General features: G+C 40.2%; 1 protein-coding gene across 4 annotated transcripts; it reads right to left on the bottom strand.

Annotated features, from left to right (window-relative positions):
* Positions 1-10,867: 10,867 nt before the first annotated feature.
* Positions 10,868-20,918, bottom strand: LOC103724249 (two-component response regulator ORR22-like). 4 transcript variants are annotated; one of them, XM_039126183.3, is made up of 6 exons: positions 19,934-20,918; positions 19,432-19,584; positions 18,740-19,132; positions 18,554-18,630; positions 16,891-18,177; positions 10,868-11,096 (listed from the first exon to the last, which is right to left on the bottom strand). In XM_039126183.3, the coding sequence occupies exons 1-6, from the start codon at positions 20,079-20,081 to the stop codon at positions 11,025-11,027; spliced, it is 2,130 nt and encodes a 709-aa protein (XP_038982111.3). In that variant the 5' UTR covers positions 20,082-20,918; the 3' UTR covers positions 10,868-11,024. The 4 variants fall into 4 exon arrangements, with proteins under 4 accessions (XP_038982111.3, XP_088572652.2, XP_089785163.1 ...); XM_088716526.2 differs by having other exon boundaries at positions 10,868-11,583; positions 19,934-20,790; XM_089929037.1 differs by having other exon boundaries at positions 18,740-19,161; positions 19,934-20,700.
* Positions 20,919-21,066: the final 148 nt, after the last annotated feature.

Raw genomic sequence — 21,066 nt, 5'->3', positions numbered from 1 at the left:
TTAACTTCAGCTTATGTTCCACTAGTTACTGGATATTTATGAAGCTGGCGTCATATTTTAGACTACTGCAACTAGATTCGATCGCATGATTAATATTTCTTCTGAGTGGGCTGCCGTTATTCCTGTTGTTGCTCCAGTGTAGTTGTGAATCGTTTCATTTGTGTGAGCTGCGATCATAGGAGTAACAGCTATATATTGATTACTCTACAAGAGAGATCTATAAACCAAGACCAACCAATCAATGGTTCCTTTCATGAAAGAGCATTATCTGAAATCTTTCCATGATCAGATTTTTTATATATATAATTGTATCCTGGCTGTTTTGATCAGTCTTAGTTTTCTGTAGTCCCGGGATTAAAAAAACTGATGAGTGGAGAAGAGAGTCCACATATTGGATGCCGAACCTTTGCTCAAATTGGATGCAGGACCACCAACATTACGTGTTATTGCTTGGATTATATATAACTATCATCTTATCATTATTGGTGGTAGCTGCTGCTGTTGTTAGTGCATTAACTCTTGACTTCAATACTTTGTCATGCCTTTTCTAGCAGCTGCACTGCCATCCCTAAGTTTTGAAGGGACAGAAAGAGCCAAGGAAGGAGTAGACCGGAGCCATCGCCAAATTAAAGGGCGAGCACATTTTGTTGTTGAAGGGAGAGAGCTCAGTTCGCACAATTGAAGGAGGTCCAACCACAGCCGCCTCGGTTCTAGAGAGTCACAAAACAACATGCCACGCCCGTGAAACTGAGCTCCAACTTTAGACTGGCCCCAACTTCTCCTCTATGGCGTGTACTGACCCCATTCCCATGAGTAAAGGAGTATCCTTTTTTTGATAAGAAGGAAAGGAGTATCCTAGAAATCAGAGTGGGAACAAAAGGCTAATAGAGAGAAGGGGAGAGGGAGAGAGAGAACAAAAGCCGCTTGAGAGGTGGCATTAAAATAAGGGGAGGGGCTTTGATGGGCAAGGGGAGTGGGGTGGTGGTGATTGGGGCATCAAAGGGTGGGGAGGGACAGGGTGGCAAGGGAGAGGCGCCTCCAACGAAAGGAGCCCTCCGGAGGGCATTGGAAAAGAGGATATGTTGGTTTGTAGGTGGGCATGCGTGCAGCCAAAGCCGGGCATTGTCTTCCTGTTCCCCTCTTTCCGGGCACCAAGAGACCCTCTTTTGTGGCCTCTATCCAGCCCCAGCCCTCCCTTTTCTCCATTCCTCCTTCTCCTCCCCACCTTTTAGCTAAACAAATAAGGATCCTTTTGGGTGTGGACTCGAGCACCTACGTAGAAAAGATCAGTTGAGAGGAATGTATTCCCCCCGCCCCCTACGACTCATAGCTTTCACCTAGGTTCCTTTCACATGCATGTATGATGTGTAATAAATTATGTTTTTCCCATTTCCATGAACATGCATGCTGTTGTGAAAGATGTCATGCATCTCATCAATGGTATATGAACATAGTTGTCTCATGCTCATCTTGTTGTTGACAGGAAGAAATGCTTGCTTGTTATGTGGCCACATGTGCATAAGAACGTGCATGCCCCCAACCTACTTCTGGGGCTCCTCATAATTAATTGATTAGTTAGCCTTCAGTGGATTAAATATTGTGGCCATCAGACTTTGCAAAGCTACCTACCTGAATAAATTCGGAGTTCAACTGCATGGCAATCCCACTATGGGTAATTTCTCAAACTAAAGGTACGGACGGGTGCAAGCGACGCGTACCATGTCTTTGATCATTAGTCGACGCATTGCACCCGATAACTGTACTAAAAGATGATGTTATACTAGTACGTAACCGGCGCTGCGCGGCAGAATTATCTGAAATGGAAAGAAAAAAAAATTGATAGCTTACCCGCATAACCCGCATATATTTTTTTATAATAAAAAAATATTTTTTTAGCAAATGGACTTACATAAGTCTTAATGTTCATAATCCATATGTTCTCCGTCTAAACTGGAAAAAAGAGTAGAAAAATTCTAAAAGAGTATTACTCAATTTTGGAGATTCAATAATGAAATATGAGTAGAAATTATGAAAAAAAAAGAGGAATACACGAGGAGGAAACGTTTAAAGTTGCATTACCTCTGCCGCAATATCTTTACAGGTGATGCAGGTAATAGTTCTCTGCAATGGTAATGCGGTATTTTTTTTGTTTAAAAAAAGAAAAAAAAACAGTATTTAAAGTATGTTACCAGCTTGTATTTGGTGATTTTCTAGACGGAGTTGCTTCTTGAAAAAGTTCAATATGAATCTATTTTTTGGGAGTCGAAATAATAGATTCTTCTTGAACTTGCGATGAAGAAGGTCCGGATATAGAACTTTCATCTAGATTAGTACGTTGAGATTCACTTTCTGGAAAAATACTCGTTACCTTAAAATATATTAGTATGTCGACCCATTTGCTATTGAATTGCTTTGAGATTCATGCATAATAAGTTCAAATTTGTGAGCTCTTTGGAATTTTAGAGAGCTCCAGGCTCCAGCTCATTCCCTCTCTTGCCCTTTCCTCATACCCCCTACACCACCGCCCTTAGGCCAGTACTGATATGCTGACCCTCCCAACCATCGAATCGCTTTGAGATTCGTGCTAGTGTAAGTTAAAATCTGAGCTCTCTAGAATTCTAGAGAGCTTCATCTCATTCCCTCTCTCTACTCCTCTCCTCATCTCTCTCCTCCAACCCCTACCCCTTGCTACCATACCCCCCACTTTCATCTCCCGACACTGCTCTAGTTCATTTCGTCTCTCGTACGTTCTCTCCTCATCTCCCTCCTCCAAACCCTATCCTCTGCTACCATACCCCCACTTCCATCTCCTAATGTTGCCCTCCTCTCTCCTCCCCTTCCTCTATCACGCCCGCAGCACAGGAAGAGGATGGCCATCTTTTTTATCTGGTAACCCCCCAATATTCTGGCCTAGGAAAAGGAGAGAAAAAAAAAACTTACATTTTAGGTCAATTGCATCCTCCCTTTATTAAATAATGACATGGGAAGAGGACGGTTGTAGGTCTCCTGCAGCAACCACCCCCCAATATTCGAATGAGAAAGGAACAAAGGAGGAAAGAAACAGGATATGGTCACAATGCTTTTCAGGCAACCATATATAACAGAGCAGTAATCTTCACACCTCGTCGGGGCTAGGATGACTAAGGTCTTGTTTGAGGGAGCTGTTGACAGTAGAGCTTTTGGAAATAGAGTTGTTAGAAGTAGAGCTTTTATAAAAAGTTATTTGTTGTTTGGTAACTATATTTCTAAAGTGCTGTGACACTTTAATATGTATTTAGTAAACAAACTAAGAAAGTATTTTTGTATGACAAAATTACTATAAATAACATTGCATAGTATTATACAAGAGAGCATAATAAAATATAACATATATTAATATATAAATATATGATATAGTATAATATTATTGTAATGCAATATATATTACTATAATATAGTAATATAATATTGTATACTATAGCATAATAATTTAATATAATATTAAATTATTTAACATAACATATCAATGTATTATGATATAAAGTAAAAAAATATTATATTTATAGTATAATAGAATAATAAAGGTACAAAATATTATAATTATTAGCGTACATTAATTTTTCATAATATAACATAATATTAAATTATTTAACATAACATATTAATGTATTATGATATAATGTAATATAATATTATATTTATAGTATAATACAATAATAGAAAATAAGAATATCTTTTCTTGCACGGAAGGGAGTCTGATCTATGGCTAGGGTTCTTTGTTAGGGCTCCAGTAGATTTTTAGGTTTATAAAGGGACAAAGTATGTAATTGTTATATTTTATTATGAGTATTTTGGTTAAAAAAATAACTTTTCGACAAAGCTCAAAACAGCTTTTTCGAAAAGCTCCAAAATGGAGCTTCTTACAAAAAGCTGTTTTTAGCTTTTTATAAAAGATAAAACAACTTTGCGAAATTTTTATCAAACACTCTTTTTCATCCAAAAGTGCTTTTGGAAGGTCAGAAAGTACTTTTTGGCCCCCTAAAAGCTCTCCCAAACGAAGCCTAGGTGACTGCATCTATAGTAGACATGGTGATGCGACCATAGACATCTGCCTACAAGTAGGATGGCATGGTCGCGCGTGCTTGCAGAGTAATCTCCTCCATTTTTTCTATGCTTTTTTTTGTTGCTTCATCAAGACAGCTATTGCTGTCATTTACCCCAACTACAACGAGGAAAGGAGACCACACATATTTGCCTAGCAGCATGATGGCATAGTCACGCTTGTTTGCAGAGTTTTTTTTCTTGTTTCAGTGGGCTATGTTCCACGGTTCATTCATTAAGACAGTATCGTTTCTTTTTTTTTCCTCTACTTTTTGTTTTAGTGAGAAGGCATTTGACGGTTCATTTATTAAGATATGTACTGTTGGGCTATGTTTCACGATTCATTCATTAATGTAGATATTGTTTGCTCCATTTTCTTCTTCTCTGCCTTTTTTTTTTTTTCAGTGGGCTACCTACTCCAGAGGCAAGGCAGTCCATTCACGTTTTATTAAGGCAGGTACAAGGGAGAAAACCTGTTTCACAGTTCATTCATTAAAACAAGTGCTGTTCTTTTTTTTCAAACTATGCTGCATAGCGGTCTCCCCAAACTTTTCAAACCGGCTAGATGGCGCCGCATGGAGGTCTCCAATTTCGATATTTGGGTGAACTTCAGTGCGATACTTGTCGTTCCAAGAGACCACCAAGCTCTCCTTTAATGTATGCTACGTATCACGGTTCATTCATTAAGATATGTATTGTTTCCTTTTTTTTTTCCTTTGCTTTTTGTTTTAGTGGAAAGGCATTTCACGGTTCATTCATTAAGATAGATATTGTTGGGCTACGTTTCACAATTTATTCATTAATGCAGGTACTGTTTATCCATTTTTTTTCTTCTCTGCCTTTTGTTTTTTTTCTTATTTCAATGGGCTACCCATTTCGGAGGTAACGCAGACCGTTCAAGTTTTATTAAGGTACAAAGGAGGGAAGTAGTTTCACGGTTTATTTAGTAAAACAGGCACTGTTCTTTTTTTTTTTCAGGATATGCTGCAGAGCGATCTCTCCAACTCTTTCAAACTGACTGCATGGCGCTGCGTGGAAGTCTCCAATGCCGACATCTGGGTGAACTTCAATGCGACACCTGTCATTTCGGAAGACCACCGGACTCACGCTTAATGTATTGTATAGATGATTTACTAATAAAAAAAATAATGTTATATATACACATACATAAGAAAAGAGACACAGCTTAGATCATCAATGACCTAGTTAATCTAGGTGTTGGGGGAAAATAAATCGTCCCAAAGCACATGAGCAGACCGCCAGCACACGGCCGGAGGCGCCCAACCTGGAGGGCGCCCGACCTGGAGGGCGCCCGACCTGGAGGACGCCCCACCTGGAGGGCGCCCAACCTTGAAGGCGTCCGACCTAAAAAGCGCCCGATCTCGAAAGGCATCCGATCCCGGAAGCCGGACCTCGCCGACTGCCCGCTGCGGTCACATCCTCCTACGGCCCGATTTGGGACCACGTCTTGGCGGCTTACTCAACAATTAATGCGCATGGTCTCTGTAGACCTCCGGCTTACTCAACAATTAATGCGCATGGTTTCTGTTACCTACGGATCTCCGGTCCTCCATGGCAAGTCAACTCGGCTGCATCCAGTCGGCCGTGACAACTCCCTGATTCCAACCCCATCCCCTACGGCAAGGCACTAATTCGCATGATCGTGCATCAATTCATGCGACGTGCTCGGTTGTACGGCAACTTCGCTCCGTCACCTTACAGGTCACCCAGCGCCCCTCTATAAAAGGAGAATCCTCCTACCTTGGATGGGAGAGGCTGAAACTCTGGATATATTTTCCTCCATATATCTTTTCCCCCTCTGACTTAGGCATCGGAGGGCCGGCGCCGGAAACTCCGGCCACCGGCTTTTTGCAGGCCCCACGGAGGACGCCGCTTGTCGACGGAACACCACTCACCGACTCTCGCCGGAGCTCCACATTCTCAGCCGACGACTACCCCCGGGTCCAATTTCCAGCAACAGTTGGCGCATATTGTGGGGGGAGGGGGCCTTGAATTTAGTCCCACATCGGCTAGTAGCGGAAAGGTTCTGTGCCTTAAATGGGGGGTGGAAATCCTTTCCTCTCGAGGGCCCTTTTGTGGGACAAAACCGTGAGGGCACTAGTCTCCCCCCGTCTGCGCTGGACGCGTGGGCCGGAGCGCCCAAAGCGGATAATACCTCGGAAGGAACGCCGTCCTCTTTCTTTGCTAGCTTAATGTGGGCTATCCTGTTGTGTGAGACTCCGGCCAAAGGCCATCCCCGCAACAGATGACGCGCCAGGAAGGGGCGCCTCCTCTCTCCATTGACAACCCCTCAGGTTGCCTGGGGGGCTGGCGCGGGTAAAATCCGATACAGGACCTTCCCGCTGAGGGAGCTATGTTGTGAGGGGGAGAGGGCCTTGAATTTAGTCCCACATCGGTTAGTAGCGGAAAGGTTCTGGGTCTTAAATGGAGGGTGGAAATCCTTTCCTTTCGAGGGCTCTTTTGTGGGACAAAACCGTGAGGGCACTAGTTTCTCTCCGTCTGCGCTGGACACGCGGGCCGGAGCGCCCAAAGCGGACAATACCTCGAGAGAAATGCAGTCCTCTTTCTCTGCTAGCTTAATGTGGGCTATGCTGTTGTGTAAGGCTCCGGCCAAAAGCCGTCCCTGCAACACTAGGTATATATTAAAAACGTAATCTAGATGGGACAATGTAAAGGCAAACCATCTCTTTGCCTTCAAGCTTCCGTTTCCGATCTTTTATTAGTTTATATAATTTTACAGTGTGTACATTACTAATAAAGTTTGCGACTAACGTGTCGCTCACTGATAGCTTATGAGACTGCTAGTTGAATCTCGTGCAGGACCCAACACACAGACACACACAGAGGAGTGACATTGCATAGATCCAAGCTCACTTAATTCGCTAATTAAAGCCCAACTAGTGAACAAAAAAGGCTAGCTGTTACGTGAGAAGCGGCAAGAACACCACACATGGAAGCATCAATCAGACTTGGGAGATACAGTTGTGTATGACGGGACCTGCCGTGATGTTATTGGGAGAAATGTTCTCAAGGACGACTATATACCCATGTCATCATTAATTGCATGATAGACAAACATCACCAAGTGATAGGACCCAGCACGTCCTTCCTAAAAAAAGAGATGTAGACCCAGCACATGACATGTCAAGCAAAATCTAACTACTCGGTTGCCCTAAATAAGCCTCCAACGAAAAATATAGATTGATATCCGGATACCCGTTGCAGAGCTGCGGGCCGCATGGGCTAATCTTCGTTATGCTTGATATATCTTATGGGCTAGTTTTATTATTCTGAAGGGAACTCGATCACTATCATCAGTTGGATTCGGAGGCTCTAGGAGCAACAGTTACATCCACCCTTTGCTGCGAGACATCTGAACTATGGTGAGGGATGGCAGGACCTTAAAGCATGTGTTCCGTAAAGCTAATGGAATGGCAGATTGGGTGGTTGATTATGTAGTCAGCTACTCCGATAGCATCCTATGTACTGGTGATGGAAAGTTGTCTCGGTATTCCAAAATATTCTGTTTTTCGATTTTATTAGATGCATTCATACTTGTCAGGTATGATTCACACTCTTTAGCAGCAAAAAAAAAAAAAAAAAAAATTTCAAAACAAGCCTCTTGAAAACACGTACGTGGCGCCGCACGTGGCATGGAGCCAGCTTCCAGGCCTCGAACCAGCTGGATTAATTAGAATCTTGCTTAGGACCCGTTTGGTTTGGTGTAGGCCGAGTTAGAGCCCACTTCACTAAAGTGGGTTCGGCTCCCTCTCGACCAAAAGCCACTTTTAGGGCTTTTCTTTCTTAAAATAGACCAAGTGGGAGGTCAATTCAAATTCATTTCAAGCTTACCAAATGCCCAAAGTGGATTCGGATGTGCAGGCGACCAAATATATTTGTCCTTAATCTAGTCTTATGCTGGACTGGTTACCGATTCAATTAACATTCAAATCTAAATCAAGTCGATTAACTTTGAAAAGCAATTAATCAGGCCCATTTTTGGGTTGGATTCAACTCAAGTCTTTGTAATTTCATAAAATTAGATCTGGATTTTTAAACTAATTCATCAATTTTAATCAGGTTCCATCAGATTGGGCCCCATTTTACAATATCCATACTCCAATATATGAGTTTCAGGTCTTTGGGATTCATGTACGCCTCACTTATGGATCCAAATTTGAAGCACAGATCAGATCCACGATTAGTCGTGTACAACCAACTTGCACCCAAAAGCTACATAAAATGAAATTAGTAGAGGGTGGAGGTCGCAGAAGCTGCCGTGGAGGAGTCTCAGATGTTCCTAGCTCTCAAGGCATCACCGGATGGAAATATGGATCATCTCATCCACTTGAGTCAAGAACTATGAGCAATGTCACTCCGGGCGACTAAATGTGATATGCAATGTATGCTGCATAAACCCTACTTCTTGTTCAGGGCATTGTATACACCATCCTTCAAATAGGCTGGAAAGGTCTCCAATGCCTGGGATGCAGAGAATAAGCGACTGGGTATTCGAAAGTCACCATACATCAAGCATGGGTCACCGTTTCCTCGACATCCAGGCAACAATCGCAATTCGAAACAACGTTCAGTGCAGCATAGGATTCTATTCCAACCCACCTTCCACAGAAACAAGACAACTCTGATATACATACATATCATACCAACAAGGTTACATATCACACCAACTATGTTACATATTAACTATGTTACAGAAAACATAGGTTCAGAAGTACATATATATCAATGGCACCGAGCTAGCGGGGGCATGAGCCGTGGTTGGCTGTCGGTTCTAAAGTCTTCGATTCTCGAGAAACTTAGCAACAATGTTGTCTTCCCGGGCCCACGAGAAGGGTTCTGTCCATGAGAAATAGGCTCATATCCATCCCCAACGAGACGTCCTACTTGTCGCTTTTGTCCTAGCAACATCATGTCTTCGCGTACCAAGGAATAGAGGTGGTCGGTCTAGGAATCGCAGCCTTCGCACCAGGAACTCCTACACCGGGAGTCTCCAGAGGCATTTGCTTATAAGAAGTTTTGTGGCTGTGGGCCAGCATTTGGTCGCCAACGAGGTGTTCCGAGCACTGGTTCTTTGGAGCATTGTTCGGATCCAGGGGTGGTGGAGAAATCAAGACCAGGATGTTGGAGGAATAGAGCTCGATCTCTACTACTAAGGCTAATAAACTGTTATTGATCTCTAGGACTAGTTTCTACTTTCTAGGCTGCAAGTGTAATAGGATGGAAATGGCCTGAAGTTCAGGATTAATCCCAAGAGAATCGTAGGGTGATAGGGTACCCTGGCTATAGACTTTTCTTTGGGTGATGCACCCTACTAAGGATTAAAAGATGCAATCAACCCTGGCGGTAGGTTAGTGTGGGGGTCTTTGACACCTAACGCATCATTACAAAAGATACAAGCAAGAGATATATCAATTTTTCTTTGTTAGTAGATAAATCTGATCACAGTTTGTTGTTGGTGGTAACCCGCAAATTGTGCTAGAGCAGTGTATGATCGCATTATGTCATAATTTTGTTTTCGCAACTGGACCATGCGCTAGAACATTGTAATAATATGCTGTCGATGGTCGGTTTCGATGAATGCGATATATTGTGCCCCACTAGACCACCTCATTTGTTGCTTGGGTGGGCAATTGGATCGATCGAACCATCCTTGGTTGTATAAAGTTTGCACCCTATGGCATGCATGGACCAGACTTCACCAATAACAAACGAGCTTAGCTATAATAGAAATCGCACCCATGCACACAACCAAGGAAAATATGAAAATCTTATGGCACTATCAAACCAGCACACAAATATGATAAACGACATTAGTTGGAGTTCGATTGAAATAAATACCTGATTAAAGTTAGGCTGTGCTCATAGGGAGTTTGGCATCTTTTTGGTCTTGAAGCTTGGAAAGAACATTCCTTCTCCATGCGTTCAATTTATTAAACTTTTGAAACTCTGAGAGCTTGATGCCTACCAACCTCCTCTACTCAGGAAAGCTCGTTTTAACAGAATCCTGGCAAGCAGACACTTGGAATTCCACCCAACCGGGAGAAGGTTGCTTGTCCTCAAGATTTTGAACTAATGAAGCCACCTATCTTTAATCCACTGTCATCGGTCAGTTAATTATGCTTTCAACTCGGAGTACAGAGTTCATCGAATCCGGCATGCAAACTTAGAAGCAGAGCCTGCAGCAGACATATCTGTGAGTCATCTATTTACCTGATTTAAGTTAAACAATGTTACCAAGATCTGGCCTATCAATAAGATCTGGCCCGATTATAGGCTTTACACTTTAGACCAGTCACCAAATAAATGCATGATAGAAAACAATCAAGAGAAAACTCTGGAAAAGGTAAGTGGATATGAATTGACAATCAATGTTAACCGTCTCGTTGCTCGCCAAATATCATACTTTCGCAAATTAAGTTACAAAATATAAAGGTTTGCCCAAACAATTTATTACTTCAGTCCTCTCATCGCTTCAAACCTGCTAATGCCGCCACCATGATACATAAAAATTGGAGTTAGATTTGTGTGCACAGTTAAATGGTGTCTACTCTGACCTTATGGAATATTTAGCAATGTAATTATGGAAATGGCACTCCGCAAGGTGACGCATGATAACCTAACTATACCATGGAACCTACGGAGCAACACATCGGTTCCAAGAGCAAAAAACATCCAAAATCACTAGCATCATAGCTCACAGAAACCATCAAATCAAAATCAAAATCCATGGCTGTGCACCACAAAATTCCAAATGCAATACCACCTCTTATCTGATGATCCTAATCTATACAGCAATCAGAACAGTAGCAGCAATTGCAGCTAGAATCTTTTGCCACAAACTGACTAAATAATGTTACAAACTCCTTTACTAGACAGCAGCACCAAACAACCTACAAAGGGCTTCACATGCAGGCACCTAGAGGATAGAAGTCGCAACCTATGTCACCATCCATGAATGCAATGTCATCCTTGTCCTGCAGGGCACAATGTAACACAGTTAGATACCTGAGAAACATCACACCTGTAAATTCTGCAATACAAATAAGTGAACTGTGTAATTCTTGATTGTTTATATTCAACTCAGAGATAGCACGAAATGGACTAAAATGGATAAAAGAATGAACGAAAACATGCCGGAAGGTAGAATGGCGAAAAAACTACTCTAATAATGATAACAAGACCCTCAAGATGCAGATAGAAGAAAGGATATGCCTGACCAGCTTCCCTTGGAAATAAGCTTTCAAAGACAAATCAAATCCACCATCACCCAAATTATCCAAATAAATAGGAAGAACAAATTGAATTTATAGTCAGTGTATTCTGATGTATTATGCCAGAATTTTAAATAGTTTGCACATGAAATGGATGCGCTCGCATAGGAGAATTTTCTTTTGGAATGTGGCACTTGATGCTATTCAAGCACAATATTATGGAATAGCTCCTCTACCAACATAATGGACCCTGAAATTTTACAAAGGAAAGACACTTACCCTGGGGGAAAAAAAGCTCATGTGTAAGTTAAGAATTTTCAGCAGAAAAAATATTTATCTGATTTGACGACAAAGATAGGAAAGATTGGACGAGCCAACAATGTGCAGGAAAATCACAGCCAAAAACAAAACTGACAAAACAACCTCAGCCATATTTCTTCTATCATATCCCAACTGTAGTCTAAGAGGTACAATCTTGTAATCTACCAGGTTTGACAACATTCCAAATAAAGCAATTGCAAGTGATACAAAAGGCTCCGTTTACCCCAGTGATTTCGTAAAACCTTGAATATCATAGTAATGTTAGACACCCCAAGAATATTTTGAATCTTCCATTTTAGAATTGCAAATATTGATCCAAGCAACTAAGTTAATGACCCCTTGTATGAGGTCCTAATTCATAATAGTTTCATTGGAAGAATCTTTCTAGGAGATTTGTTGTTCAGGAACCGATGAATATCCAAGCACTTAAATAGTAAATCCAACAAAGTAAATGTGGAATCATGTCGAAAACATTGTGACTTAACGGTAGTTACAAACTAAAAATAGATAGAAGTAGTACTGGGAAAAAAGGATAGGAAATTCAGAATTTATGTTGACGTCCAATGTTGCACGGTAATATTTCAAGAATTGAATCAGGCCTATTCCAGATTTGCCTCAAAGAACACAAGATATAAATAATTTATGGTAATCTACACCTCAAGTTTTAATTTTAGCAAATTGTTTCAGTGGAAATTCTATCACAGTTACTAATGTGAAATATAATAACACATTCAGTGGCGTAGGACTACCAGACAGGCAACAAGTCCAGACCACTGAAAGAGTTGGTGAGCATCGCAACTTAGTTTCAAATTCTTGTTGTATTTTCTTTCAAGGTATCCACTTTCACCAATTTATGTACAATCATAACTTTTGATTATATAGCCTATCCGTGTTTCTATGACTCGCATAAATTATCTCAGACAGATATTACACTCTGAGATCCTTCCTGACATCATAGCATTCACAATGGCCAAAGTAACCAGATTTAGACCTCAAAATTCGAAATATGAAGGTTTCCCTTTGCATTATATGTTATATATGGTTGTTTACCATAATTAAATATTCCATCAGAGACATCACATTTCTTATCTTCCACACTTGTTGATCTACTTGCAAGACACATGTAAATAACTCTCCTTGATATCCCTTATTAAAGTTTGAGGAATTAGCTCCAACTATAATGATGCCAACATCCTTTGGCAACACCTACGTGACATGGACTCGTATCCCCCGACTAGATAAATTTATTGCTCATTTGCAACATTAGGGAAACAAATGCAAATGCACAGAATCTCATCTATCATAATGCAAAGCCTTTTGAGCCATCTTTTCATGAAGCTTATTATGCACTCAAGTTTCTCTCTCTTGGGATTCCATTGCAAAATATGCCCTTCTTTTAGTTAAAAGACCTCCCCCCCACCCGAGACACCACTTTAATAGATGACTAGAAAAGAGTACACCATGTAAATGCTCCTTCTTAATATACCATGTAAAAGGCACATGCTGAGATCTAGCTCCAATTATTTATTAGCTATCACCTCTCTAGTCTTGTTCATCCATTGTCCTGTTTTCCTTAAAACAAGCATGAAACCATGCGACTTACTGATTTCCCCACAGACATCTAATGTGATGTCATACATATCGTACCCCATTATTGCCTTGAATTCATCATTATATGTACAAGGAATTGACCGTCACCACTAAGAAATATTATAATTCATTCAATACAATTTTGATGCATGTTTCTGCTGTATCTAGATGTGCCCACTCTAACTCTTCTATATACATAGTCTATATATTGTGAAAAAACAATATATTCTTGTAAAGTGTATATCAAGTAATATTGCAGTTCCATGTTTTATTTATATAGGAGATAAAAGTTGAGCTTCAATGTCAGTATTTCGCTGAACATATTTTTAATACAAATAGACCTATAACCAGTTTAAAGTTTTCCACATAAACTAACATGGGTGCACAGTTTGGCATCTCCTTCCATGATGTTAAGGTGCAAAAATCTCAACGTGTCTTTTGTCACTTGGTGATTCCTCAGCATATTTCTTGGTATAAGGGCAGATTTTGCTATGGCCGCTAGCAGACGCCAGTAAAGGAATGTGCATATTTTCCCATTCTTTGAGAAACCTTGGAACCATTCCATTGATCAATTACCTTATATTTTGCAGCTTTATATTGCCCCACATGTTGTGTCTACAGGGGACCATGAAACCTATTATCATGGCAATAACGACTTCACAAGAATATTCTTGCTGTACAAGAATATAAATAATGCCCAAACACCAGAAAATTAATCCCCTGAGGATTTCTTTCTCCCTCCACTCTCTGTAAAAAGACCTCAGATCATGTGAAAGAAGAATGCTGGAGCCCATTAATTTTACTTTTACGGAAAAAAGACATCAAGACACCATAATAACAATCTCTGAAAAAAATAGATACAGTACATTGAATTCTATGAAGAGGAAGGTGACCAAAAGAACAGCTTCAAACATAATCTAAAAGAGGGCCATATAGGGGGGGGGATTTATGCCTCAGTAGCATTATGCAAAGAAAACGCTCTAAAAGGATCATAGGATGCATTCCTTATGATTCTTTAGTTGTCCTCTATCAATCACCAGAGCACTAGCCACAAGGTAGAGCAGAGTTGTAAATGAGCTTAAGAGCCTCAAGCTCAAAGCCGTCAATTGGTTAGGGTGTACTGGAGGGAAATATCATACCCACTAGTTAAGCAGCCACTCACCATAATTAAAGTAAAACCAAAAATGTCTGTTACCATGTTGAGTTATTTACAAATCACCATCAGATGGTGATTAAGTGAATGTGCTGTTGAAAAGGTACTGCATAAAACCTTACATAAACTACAAAATGAGTCAAATGTATCCAGGCACGAAGTAGGTAAACAAAGTCATCAATGATACTTGCCTAGTTTGAGCAATCATAATTACCCTATTGCCACTAAAGGCAAGCAAGTGGGCATTTGAGCCTAGATGTTTCACCTCTTTTAGTCATGTACTTATGATGCTCATTTAGGCAAATGGTCCAAAAGCTCCAACTGGTAGGCATATTATACAGGTTGTAACATTTGAGTGTTCATCTGGAGAACCCAATGTATATGAATGCACAAATTAAAACCTTTTCTCTTGGATCTAATAAACTTTAAGGTTGTGTAGACATGTCAATTAAGAACGTAGTTTCTTTCATCCAACTAATAGCAAAAAGCATCAGTGCAGATGATAGCCATGCTAAAAATTGCATCGTGTTGTTAATTATGCTTGGCCACATTACCATAGATAACAATATTATATTCTGAATGCTACCATTGGGCATCCTACTGTTCAAAAATTTAATTAGCCATCTTTTAAAATGAATGTGCACTCTGAGTAGTCAGTCATAAAAAAACTCATTGGCATATATAGGTCAATAATAACACAGAGAATTTATATACAAATTCATTGACTTCAAAATGTACTAGAAGGCCACAATGAAGTAATACATGATACACGTGCTCGACTCACGATGAAATAAATAAGAGGTCGTGATGCACCATAAGTAGCCATATGTATACATGATACACTCAGCAGTCAGCACTCATCAAAGGGCCATGATAACCCTCTATATGCTTGTTGATCTGTAAGCAGATCATGTAGATCTACTAGTATAAGACACCTACCACATGGAATACCAGAATAATTAGAAGGCACCATGGGGACTCAGAGACTCAGAAAAACTTGTCTGAACTGCATAACAGTGAGAAGATTCCAGACTCTAGGTAAGTAGCAAAGTTTGATGAAAATGTCTATGCTTTGAGACATCATATATGTGTCTATGTGTGCATGTATTTGTATTATTTATCAAAACAACATAGTTGACAAGAAGACAGCATGTAAATGTAGAAAGAAGACATTTAATCTTCCTTTACAACTTTAATAGCTGATTCTGTATTTCTGTATAATTCAGGAGTAACTTTATCCTTTCCGTGTCAGGGGATCTCATTACATCTCTACTATGACTGCCCCATTACCATGAATTTTACAACTGTCGAATTGCATTAGGTAAAGAATGAAAAAGCTACCTACCTAAGATACATCCAGGGAAAACATCAGCTTCAAAAGTTATGCCCAATATTACTACCAATTACAAAAGGGCAACTCAAAAGCATTCTTATTGTGATCTTACAACACAATGTAATATAAAATGACTTATATTTCGTGTGAGCTCCTAATTTAAAAATAGCCAGTGGGGAAATGTGCCAGTTAGGAAATTGCGTTATCTAATGTCAAATGGTTCCTACCTATGTATTGGTTAGTGATGATGGTTGAGAGTTTTTTGGTGCAGATAGAATAATAGTTATATTGTGTACATGCTATTAGATATACAGCTTCAGTTGTTATCTGTTGATGTGTCTTCCATTCTTTCTATGAGTTGGCATGCCTTAAATGCATAGAGATTATTCGTAGTTGCACTGTAAACGTATTGTGATGAACATTTGTGAGGGAAAGTGTGGTAAGTGTTTCTTGGTTCATTTCCTAACGAGAAACTTGCATTTGCTTCAACGAATGATCCTCAAGTCGCACAGTGCATAGCCTCAAATTGTTGGCCTTGGACCATCACACATGACAAAATATGGATTCTCAGTATCCAAGCATCCAATCAAACTGTTATTTTGAATCACTATGATGCAATGAAGTCTTACATTCATAAATAATAACCAACAGAGCTTCAACAAAATCTAATGACCAAGCTGGCACTTGTTGCTCAAAAAGTTATTTGCTTGAATTACAACCTTTTGGTTGTTCAAGTTTGTTCTAACAGCATCCATATCTACTGCTTTTATTGTAGTTTAATTTTGTCAACCCGCTTCTTTATAAGAGGGCTGTGTCCATTACAGTGACAAAACTGAACAATGCTGGTGGAGCATTGTGATAGGATCATAACAAGAGATGAAAGATAAAGGCGATCTACTTTTGAGTTGAGTTCTTGAATTCCATTTCCTTTATCCTGAAGAGCAGCATCCCCGTTTTTGAAGATGTGATAGTTCTATTTTATTGTAAAACACATCTGATATGTTTTATCTTCCAAATCAAACCTTACATTGAGAACTTTGCTTACCACCAAATAAGCATTTCAGTAAGCCACAGGCACCACCAATAATTAGCAATGCTACGCAGAAGACGAAAAAAGTAACATTTAGAGCAACATGTAAACAAATGAAAATGGATCATACCGGTTTGATCATGGAATTGACCAAATCATCTAAAAAGCTGCAGCCACTAGAATTGAATCCACCCAGCGATTTAGAAATCTCCAAAGTAGAATCCTCCTTAAAGGTCGGCTGGATATTGGTGGTTGACTTATCAATCTTGCAATTCTGTTCAGGAACTGGAGCAATAAAATTTGTTTGGCCAACCCCATTTATGTCCAACTTTTTGCTTAGATAACCGTTGTTCAGTCTCTGATTCTCAGCAATAGAATCAACTATAAGCTTACTTGACAATGAAGAATTTGAATAAGAATTGAATATAAGATTAGGTTCATGAATATGGTCTTGATTTGCCTCCTTTGATTTCTGTTTAGTGGTGCCTGCACTTCCGAAGTTCAAGAACTTTGAGTCTTCCTCTATAGCTGAAGGCATTAGCATCGTGTTCCCACCAAGAGAGCTGGCCTGGCACTGCACAAGTCTTCCAGTGACAGCATCATGCGGAGGTGCCGCTACTACACTGCTGGAAGAAATATTCAGACGATTTCTGTCTATGTGTGAAACTACTGGAACACTGGCTCCCATATTAGCTAAGTCATTATGATGAAAAGGGGCATTCATAGACAAAGTGTTGGATGTATAGCTGGTTAATGGAACAGCATCCTGCCAGGTGTCATTACATCTACCAAGATCAGGCAAATGGGAAGAACCACCAACACTCATGTGGAAAGGGTCTGAGCTCATGGATGGTATTCCTACAGAAGAGTGATTGCCCAGCCCCTTTGACTGTGTATGCTGCCGATATGCTTGTGATAACAATGGGCTGTTTGTTACATTGACAAATGAGTTACTGGAGCTGCCAGTAGCCAGTCTAGCACCAGAGAAACCACCAGGTAAATGGATACTTGCTTCCTGCATCCTCTTGTGTTGTTGCAATTGGTCTAATTCCAATGTTGTGGGCATCCCCTGGAGCAACTTCCCATGTTGGCTTCCTGGTAGACTAATGTGCTGAAGCTTACTAAGATCATTGATGGGATTGTTTGTGTTGCAATGGGTATGTTCAGGTTGAACTATTCCTGAGGTAGCAAAACCACGCAGTCCATATCCAGCCGGATTTGTTCTACTTAGCACTCCATTTGTTTGGAAAGATGAAAGGGCTGGTAGCTGACCAGAAGCAGCCAATGCATGAAAATTTCCATATCCGTCCAAAGAACCGATATGTAAAGAGGAGGGGTCTCTCCCCCCAAAAGCAGCAACCATGTTAGCTTGTTGGCTTGCCACAGCACTGAGTCTTTTGAGGTAGAGCCTGTACTTCTGCAATTAGAACATTTGCAGTCAGCTTCAAAGCAGGAACACAGTTACCTACTCAGAGATGATACAATATGAATGGGAGATGGGCAGCTATATAACCCAATTGGAGCACTATGGTTATCAAATATGCTCTTTTCTTCAAAATATTGCTCCTTCATTACACTAAACATTCAAGAGGACTTGACTAATTGGACATTAGAACAACATCTACTAATGTCCAGGACATCATCAAGTACAAAAAGGCCCTATTTATCAGGATAACAGTACAGAAATTTTTGGCAGTGTTTACCTCAATACCAGCATAGCATGCCAATTCAAAAAAAAACAAAAAAAAATGAGAGGGGGAAAAGGAAATCGACAACCAAAACAAATGGAGTACCTGTAGGTGGCTTGCAACATTTTCCCTTGTGAGCTTTTCAACATTCATCAGATCAAGTATTCTCTTAGGCACAGCCTCTGTAACAGAAAGATAAACAGAAACATCAAGCACAAACTTTTCAGTAACATTCAGTCCATCCCTAAAACAGGAAGTGACAAAAAACAGCTGTGGCAGGAAAGATCTTACTGTCAATTCCCAACTGATTGACAGCAGCTACAAATTTTCGATGCAGCTCAACGGACCACACAACCCTCGGCTTTTTCTGAGTGGACAGTTCTTCATTCTCATGCATGTTTTCCTGACCATCATCTTCATCATCCTCATTCTGGTCCTTCCTCTTTCTGTTGAGTTTCCCGCCATGATCAGATGATCCACCAGTAGTCTGACCCTGCTGGGCCTTATCAGAATCATCCCCGTTATCATAATTATTATGATCTTTGCTATCAAATTTCCTCCTCCTAACCACATGCTGCCATATGTTCCTGAGTTCTTCAATCCGAACAGGTTTCAAAAGATAGTCGCAGGCACCATGGGCTATCCCCTTCATCACTGCTTTCGTCTCACCATTGGCCGATAGCACTGTATTACAGATTTTCTTTGTTCAGCAACTGCGTTTACTAACAACTAAAAATTTCAAGATATGACTGACAAAAACTCAATAAATATATTAAGGTACCACAGCGATGCTAAAAAGCACAAATGGAGTATAAAACCATTTTTAATCAAAAATCTTTCTTGTCACTGTTAAACGTATTCTGTCTATAAACCTACTTGTCACTACTCCTGATTAAAGATGAATAAGCTTTGAATTAAAGAAGATCGACAATATCCTCATTATTAGGATGACTGGAAAAACTGAGACAACATCCAAGACTTACTGATGACTGGGAGGTCCATTTCGAGGCCCACAAGCTCCAACAATTTGAAACCATCCATGTCGGGCATATGGACATCACTGATGACCAGATCAAACTTGTCTTTGTTCTCCCTCAGCATCTTCAGAGCCATGATAGCCTGATTAGTCGTCGTAACTACAAGAACCGAATAAACTCTTTAAACGGATCCCAATTGAATTGTAAAACAGAAAGAAAGAAAGAAAGAAAATCCAAACTTGACCCAAATCAAAAATGAAATTAAGACACCACCGTATATATATATATATATATATATATATATATATATATATATATATATATTATAAAGAGACAAAGGAAAACACAACAACAAATTAACATAAACAAGAAATCAAGATCAAATCTTTTCATGTGGGAAATTAATAGCCTGTACCAATTTGTCCCATAATGACAAAATCCGAAACCAAGATCGACAAAATTAGAGAAAGGAGATATTAAGAGGAAAGAGGAGTAAAAAAGATCCAACCTTGATACTGGCATTGAAGCAAAAGAGCCTCAAGCAACCTGAGGCAAATTGGATCATCGTCAACGGCCAGAACCCGCAAGCCGACCGGAAACTGGTCTTTGGGCCCACCTTCTCTCCCCATGCTCCACTTTCTCTCTTCTGCTGTCATCTCCTCCAATTTTTCCACCCAAAAAGCAAGGAAACAAGAGAAAAACAAAAAAAATATCACCTCGGAACTGCGCTCGGAGCTGCTTCAACTCTCAAAGCACCCCAAGCAACTCTTCACTTGACCTTCTAAACTCCTTTTTGGAACCTAGAATGAGCTCTAAAGAGAACTCCATGGAAGTGCGAAAGCAATCAAGGGGGAGAAGAGAGAAGAGTAGACAGAGACAGTCGAGATCCCGAGTCCCTTCTCAATACCAGACCAAGAAACACAGCGAAGAGAAGGAAGGATGGAGGCTTTGAAAGGAATCAAGCGAGAGAAGGGCTGGCAGAGAACAGAGATGGAAAGTGTTGATGGAAAGGAATGTTTTACGGGAATTGGAAGGGAGTCAAATAGGGAAAGCAACAACAGAGCTTGGTAGAGATGGAGGGACCTCAATGGAAAACCTCTCTCTCTCTCTCCTTTTTGTAGTTTGAACTTCCTGATTTTTTTCCCCCTGCAATCAATGAGCACCCAAGCAATAATTTCCTGAACAAATAGAAATCCTGGGATCTAAGGGAGCTAATGAGCCAAAATTAAAGGAGGATGGCTTTATTTCTTTTTGGCAGCTTTTCCTTACTATGTTATCAATGCATCATGCCCCATGAGCCATACTTATAATTTTTTTAATGCCAATGAGATGCTATAATTAACAAGGAGAGACCACTCTTTTTATGAGCACTACATGGCAATTATACTGTTATACATCCCTTTCTGTGAAAGTAATTTATGGCAAATGCCAGGAATCAGCAGTGCGTGGGATGGTGACAGAAATTTCCAATTGCTAAGATGCAAAGGTAGAGTGTGCCGTGTAAGTCTTTCTGTGGAACAAAACCTTGTATAAACACTGGATAGTTTGATTAGACAATTAAATATTTAAATGATATCATGGCAGGCGACATGATCACTCTATTGGGCGGTTGTTGATCTCTTGATGCAGGCATCAGGTTAT

This window comes from Phoenix dactylifera, chromosome 2 (assembly GCF_051530095.1).
Source record: "Phoenix dactylifera cultivar Ajwa chromosome 2, Ajwa_hap1_PhDact_Kaust_v1.1, whole genome shotgun sequence".
Classification (NCBI taxonomy): domain Eukaryota; kingdom Viridiplantae; phylum Streptophyta; class Magnoliopsida; order Arecales; family Arecaceae; genus Phoenix; species Phoenix dactylifera.
This window is presented reverse-complemented; position numbering and strand designations above follow the sequence as displayed.

Excerpts from the sequence above, each read along its gene's own strand:
- LOC103724249 (XM_039126183.3), bottom strand. The coding sequence starts at position 20,081 with ATGACAGCAGAAGAGAGAAAGTGGAGCATGGGGAGAGAAGGTGGGCCC. Across the intron at positions 18,631-18,739 it reads CAATCAGTTGGGAATTGACA|AGGCTGTGCCTAAGAGAATA; the intron begins GTAAGATCTTTC and ends TTTCTGTTACAG. Across the intron at positions 18,178-18,553 it reads ATGTTGCAAGCCACCTACAG|AAGTACAGGCTCTACCTCAA; the intron begins GTACTCCATTTG and ends TTCTAATTGCAG.